At 47.8% G+C, this 6,392-nt stretch overlaps 1 protein-coding gene across 5 annotated transcripts in view; it reads right to left on the bottom strand.

Annotated features, from left to right (window-relative positions):
- The window catches only part of ankrd44 (ankyrin repeat domain 44), a 22,611-nt gene continuing 16,219 nt past the window's right edge, over positions 1-6,392 (bottom strand). For 4 of the 5 annotated variants that reach the window (XM_076263969.1, XM_076263971.1, XM_076263970.1 and 1 more), the window contains 12 exons: positions 5,890-5,961; positions 5,307-5,508; positions 4,353-4,440; positions 3,922-4,039; positions 3,360-3,588; positions 2,975-3,062; positions 2,594-2,677; positions 2,343-2,488; positions 1,864-1,946; positions 1,475-1,557; positions 1,107-1,198; positions 1-301 (listed from right to left, as the gene is read on the bottom strand). In XM_076263969.1, coding sequence (XP_076120084.1) covers positions 51-301; positions 1,107-1,198; positions 1,475-1,557; positions 1,864-1,946; positions 2,343-2,488; positions 2,594-2,677; positions 2,975-3,062; positions 3,360-3,588; positions 3,922-4,039; positions 4,353-4,440; positions 5,307-5,508; positions 5,890-5,961 — 1,536 coding nt within the window. In that variant the 3' untranslated portion in view covers positions 1-50. The remainder of the gene's footprint in view (positions 302-1,106; positions 1,199-1,474; positions 1,558-1,863; positions 1,947-2,342; positions 2,489-2,593; positions 2,678-2,974; positions 3,063-3,359; positions 3,589-3,921; positions 4,040-4,352; positions 4,441-5,306; positions 5,509-5,889; positions 5,962-6,392) is intronic. The other variant, XM_076263973.1, reaches the window with a different exon arrangement.

Here is a 6,392-nt window from a genome sequence, read left to right as displayed (position 1 = left end):
TTCTTGTTGATATTGTTGTTATGGGTGGGGGGGGTCGAGGGATCTGGAGGTCAAAAGGTTTCCGAGTCGGAGTCGTTCTCCGTCGTGCCCTCGCTGGAGGGTCCGGCGGAGCGGTTGCGTGGGCTTCGGGGCGCCCCCTGGTGGCCGGCTTTGGTGGGCAGCGGCAGCATCCTCAGGAGGGCACCTGGGGAGGGGGCTCCGGAACTGCAAGGGGAGCAGAAAGGCATCATGGTAGCCAGAATGAGAGCCAGGCAGTCGGCTACCTCTCTGCTTGGAGCGCAAGCCAGAGCAGGAGTGAGACCTAGGGGGGCAGAGAGAGACGGAAAGAGAGGGAGAGAGAGAGGAAGGGAGGGACAGAAAGAAAGGAAGGGGAAAAGAAAGAGAGAGAGAGGAAGGGAAAGACAGACAGAGAGCAGAAGGGGGAGAGAGAGAGAAAGCAATAGAAAGAAAGGGAGAGAGAGAGAAGGGAAGAAAGAGAGAGGGAGAGATTGATAGAAAGACAGGAAGGGAAAGAAAGAGAGCGAGAGAGAGAAGGAAAAGCCCAAGGCAGGGAGCAAAAGGAAAGCCAGAAACCAAAAGGGGGAAGAGGAGAGGGAGAGGGGGAGGCACGGAGACAAAGGACAGTGCGGGGGTGGGGGTGGAGGAGGGGAGGAGAAGGCAGCATTCCATTAGTACACAGGCCGACGCGACGAGACAGCAGCAAAAAGAAAACAAAGAAAACAACAAACAGCTGTGAAGGATGCAACACACACAACACACAGGCCTGGCCTTCAGCAGCGCCAACACACACAACACACAGGCCTGGCCTTCAGCAGCGCCAACACACTGACTGAAAAATGTTTGATTCTTTTTTTGTTTTTGTTTTTTTTGTTACATTTTTCAATTTCTTTCTCTTTCAAGTCAGGTTTTGAGAAATGAGAAATGGGAGAGGGGGGGATAGGAGGAGAGGGCAACAGCAATGCACTTGGACGTCTGGAAAACCTCGAGGCAGCCAGACAAGCATGCAGCTAGAGGGGTCAAGAGTTCACACTCTCAGACGCCCACTGGCGGCCAGGGGCAGGGCAGAGGAGCGGGAGGCTGTCAGCCAGCCAGCCAGCGGGACGTACCGTTCTCATCCAGAACCTCCACACTAGCCCCCCGGGACAGCAGCGCCTGAACCACCTGCTTCAGACCACTACGCGCAGCCTGGTGGAGAGGCCTATGACAGGACAGGAAGGGAGAGAGTGGTGCTTTAGGAATCACTTCATTTGAACATGCATACGTCTCCATTTTGCATTTTGCAAGAAACATTAAGAGAACATTGATATTACTGGGTTATAAAACAGAGACAGAGAGATAGAGAGAGAGGAATTCTTTAAAATAAACAGCAAAATAATTCAACCCATAAATGCATGGCAGCTATGTCTTTTTATGAGAGCTTGAGTGAGTCATTCCAAACAGTGAAAGAGTGATTGACAGCTGAGACAGCACGTACGTCTGTAGGGCAGTATTAGTGGCACTGATGAGGGAGGGTTCTGTCAGCTTCTCCAGTATAAATAGTGCACAGTCCTCTCTTCCCTGAAACACAAGCACTTCATTAGAAACAACACATCACATTCAACACTGCATTCAACACTCACATTTCCATGTAATTTTATAGGAACTGGTTTTTATCCATATTATACTAAACAGAAAAACTATTGAAAATATATACTGTTGGGGATTAACACCTATGACATTTGGTGCTATTCGGGGAAGCTAAACCCATTGATTTGTGGAAAAACACACAAATGCACAGTTCACATATTACAGTTTTCAAAAAAAGTCTGTGGTCATTCAAGGCTGCCCCCCTTGCCAATCCTCACAGTGCAGGAGGACACTCACCTTACTGCAGGCCAGGTGGAGTGCTGTGTTCCCACTCTGGTCAGTCAGGCTGAGGTCGGCCTTCACGCTAGTGAGCAGAGCCTCTGCAGGACAAAAACAAGAAATCAACTGTTAGACTCAAAGTATGGGGATCAAGCAATGATGGTATAATCTATATACGGTATAATAAAATGGCAGATAAGATGTTACAAATGAATAGACATACCATACTTAGCTTTCATTTTATAGGGGACTGAATGAAGGAGTCACAGCACAAAGACTGGTCTAACTGTTGGGAAACCTTGTCCTTACTAATGCTAGTAAAGTTCCAGTCGCTTAGTATGGACCAAATGGTGATGCCATCCTGTACCAGGCTTACAGCCTCTAGGATTGGTTTAAATTAATATTTACAGAGTAAAAGTTGTGTGTGTGTGTGTGTGTGTGTGTGTGTGAGAGAGAGAAAAAGAGAGAGAGAGTAACTGAGGGGAGTGATACAGTACCTACGGCACAAACCCTGCCCCTCTCCGCTGCCATCATCAGAGCGCTGAGTCCTGATTGGTCCACGGCGTCCACAGGAGCATCATGGGCCAGGAGCAGCTGGACACAGTCAACATGCCCCGCAAACGCGGCAGCATGGAGAGGAGTCCTGAGGGAAACAGAGAGATGGAGGTCTGATTCCGTGCTCCGTCAGGTAACCACACTACCTGTAAATCATTATATTGGATAAAGGTCATGATTATGGCACACGTACCGGCCCTTGGCGTCCAGACAGCTGACGATGTCAGAGCCTAGAGCTTCCAGGAGCAGAGTAGCACATGGCTCATGGTCATTTAGCCTGAGAGAGTGAGAGGACAGAGCAAACTTTGAACACTCGGAAAACAATGGGATGGTCTTTTTTTTTTTTTTTTTTTTCAATGGGATGGTCTTTAAACAGAGAGATAGATAGTAGAGGGTACAATGTAAAGAGACACAAACAATGGGATGTTCCACAGGTAGAAGGTGCAGAACGTTGAGAGAGAGGGGGGCGGGAGTAAGGGATTATTTGGAGAGGGACCAAGAGATGAGGTGAGGAGCATGGAACCTGGAGAGACGCTGGGGGAGAGGGGGGTGGGGGGTGGGGGGGCGTACTCACACAGCACAGTGGAGAGGAGTGAAGGGGTTCCCATCGAAACTCCGGAAGCCTTTCTGCTCCAGCAGCACCTCCACACAGCTTTCATGGCCTGAGACACAATACACATTTACCACATCAGAGGAGCAGAGAGAGAGAGAGAGAGAGAGAGGGATAGAGATAATGTTGAGTTAGCAATGTTGTTCCATAGATCTTCATCCACGTTCATTGGCCTCCTGTTGTCCCAACACATTATGAGCTTCTACAAATCTTAAAAATGTATTTTGTTGAATTTACTTAGATCTGCGGACTGGCAGTGAGATGCAATGCATGTTGACATTTACAATTGATTACACGAAAATCCAACACTAAGGCTCAAGACTTAAATACGGCTGAGTGCTTCTCTGACCATTGTAGCAGGCCCAGTGCAGGGGCGTGTATCCATGGTGATCGCGGAAAGCGGAGGGCTGGGGGAGGGGCGGCTCGCCACAGGCGATGCTGAGCAGCTCACTCAGCCAGGAGGCGTGACCTCGCGCCGCCGCCAGGTGCAACGCCGTGCGGCCTCGAGAGTCGCCCAGCAGCACCGACGCCTCCTGCTCCAGCAGACACTGGACACACTCCTCCTGACCGCTCAGCAACTGGACAGGAGAGGGAGGGGGGAGAGAAGAGTGGACGAAGAGAACAAATGAGCCATGTGGGAGGGAGGAGGAGAGACAGACGGAGAGAGAGAAAATCAAAAGGATATCATTGAGGGCGGGAAAGAGAGAAATGAAAAGAGAGAAAGGTTGAAATGAGAGAGGGAGAGAGCAAACGGAGTTCAATTACTTGTCATTTCCTCCCTCTGGCAAGCACTCCATCAAGCACTCAGACAGCAATAATGTTGGGGGGAGAAAGACACACAGAGAGAGAGAGAGAGAGAGAGAGAGAGAGAGAGAGAGAGAGAGATGTGAGAGGTGAAGGAGTGGACTCACCCCCAGGTGGAGAGCAGTGAGGCCCTGGTTGTCGGCTAGGTCCACTCCTGCCTCCCGCTCCAGCAGCAGAGACACGGCGTCAACATGTCCCCCCGCCACAGCCAGCATCAGGGGGGTCCTGCACACACACACACACACACACACACAATATTATTCATATATCTGAACCATTGATAGAAAGAACAACGATACTGAACCATTGCAAAACGAATCATTTTAAAGCATGACATGACCACTGTAAAAGCAGCGTTGAATGAGCATTATTAACATAATTATGGCCTACCTAAATGTTTCAGGTATTTCAGTATTTCAGACCAACTACGTATTATTTTAATGAATTTAAAACTTGTTCAGGCCTAAAATCCATATGATCAAATTTGAGACTTTAAAAAAAACAAAACCCTGTATAATAGTGGGTGGAGTGCACTTACTGTCCCTGAGAGTCGGTCGCATCCACCAGGTCTGCGTTATCAGAGTCCTCCAGCAGGAGGCGCACACAGGATGTGTGTCCGTTCATCACTGCAACACCACACAGGAAACAACGGCCAAAAAATAACACGATTGTAAAAAACGTAAAGAATTATTTCCTGGCAAAACAGCATTCTAATATAATTATTCTTCTAATATAAAAACTGATCCATTCATGTGTCACACACCATATCAGCCCCTCAGGAAGGACTTGTTTACAGAAGCTAACGAATCAGTAATGGCATGCTGCTGGTCAGCTGATGTTAGCCTTGTTAAGTTGTCTGTCGCCAGTTACAAGCTGAGCGTGGCTCTCCACTTAGTTCCATGACTCACATGCCAACATGATGCTGAAAAATGAAGCAGTTTACTGCCATGGGACAGTGGGCAGGAGGAGCCCATACAAACAAACACACCAGCATGTGTAGCTCAGACAGAGACTGCACCTCCTGACACCTCCTATTACACATTTTTGCAGTCTTGTCTTAATCCATGTAGCCTACTGGAAAGCGGTCCTTCATTCTGTTACTGTACATGAGGACATTTTTGCAGGTTACATTAACTTTCATTTTTAATTCCAATACATGCTGCACCTAATAGAGTTGTACAGCTGTATATCTCTGGGTAACCAGACCCATGACTAGGCGAGTAGGCGCTACTTTGGTCACCTGCTAGGTGTATATGGGCGTGCAGCGCTAGTGTGTGGTCACCTGCTAGGTGTATATGGGCGTGCAGCGCTAGTGTGTGGTCACCTGCTAGGTGTATATGGGCGTGCAGTGCTAGTGTGTGGTCACCTGCTAGGTGTATATGGGCGTGCAGCGCTAGTGTGTGGTCACCTGCTAGGTGTATATGGGTGTGCAGCGCTAATGTGTGGTCACCTGCTAGGTGTGTATAGGCGTGCAGCGCTAGTGTGTGGTCACCTGCTAGGTGTATGGGCATGCGGCCGCGGGGTGTGTCCGTGCTTCGGGGCGAGGCCCCGTGGCTGAGCAGAGTGAGGGCGCAGTCAGTGTGGCCCCGGAGGGCTGCCAGGGCCAGCGGTGTCCGGCCCAGCTCGTTCCTCTGGTCCACCTCGCTAGGACGCTCCAACAGCACCTCCAGAGCCTGCGCATGGCCGTGATATGCCTACATAGACATTTCAATTATTTGTTTTGATTGACAGACAGTGATTTTGTAGCTATAATAACCTCTTTTTTTTTAATGGAAAATATGATGCCCACAGAGACACACACGTGCAAGCACACATGAGTGCATACAAATACAGTACACAGGCAAAAGGCATGCAAATACAATAGAGGTTCATTAAACCGGAAGTTTAAACCTATAAGTAAGAGGCTGTAAGATAACTCTGAGATCAAAAAAAATATGAAGGTAGACAAAATAATTGCTTGCAGAATGGCAAATAATGCTACTTAATGTGCATAATACATTCATTATACCATTGATCTGGCCTCTTTGTGTTTGCCTAGAGTAAACTAGGTAAAGGAAATATCAATGAGCACTCACGGCCAGGTGTAGGGGACTCCGTGATGCTGAGGCGTCTGTGTCCTCCTCATGGTTCTCATCACGGTCCAGAAGCTACCGATGCACAGAGAACAGTTATGGAACGGTCTTACTTTATGACATAGTTACCACACATAACTACACCACAGGCTGTTTTTGTATATGAAATAGTTTAAACACATGATGTTTTGGGTGGAAAAGTCTCATATTTTTAACTGTCTTAAAATAGACTGAAGACATCTTTTGGACAACAGACTTTTATCCCTTTTTGCTTGTATAAATGAGCGCAACATCAGAGGATGCAGTGCAATAACAGCAAGCCTTTTGGCACTGACAAAGTTCTTTTTAGAACAAAAATCAAACTAACTAAATCAACTAACTAACTAATCAAACTAACTTTGGTGAGTCGTGCAGTTATTTTGATTCATTTTCTTACAAGAATAAAGAATGATGCCAGTTTTGACCAGTGGATGGAGCACCATTACAAACAGGTACAGATCAGGTAC

The sequence above is a fragment of the Alosa pseudoharengus genome, unplaced genomic scaffold (genome assembly GCF_046254945.1).
Source record: "Alosa pseudoharengus isolate Yale_2024_CS ecotype anadromous, Long Island Sound unplaced genomic scaffold, YU_APseudo_1.1 YU_APseudo_1.1_scf_3, whole genome shotgun sequence".
NCBI classification, from domain to species: domain Eukaryota; kingdom Metazoa; phylum Chordata; class Actinopteri; order Clupeiformes; family Clupeidae; genus Alosa; species Alosa pseudoharengus.
Note: the sequence above shows the minus strand (reverse complement) of the source record. Positions and strands in the feature narration are given on the sequence as shown.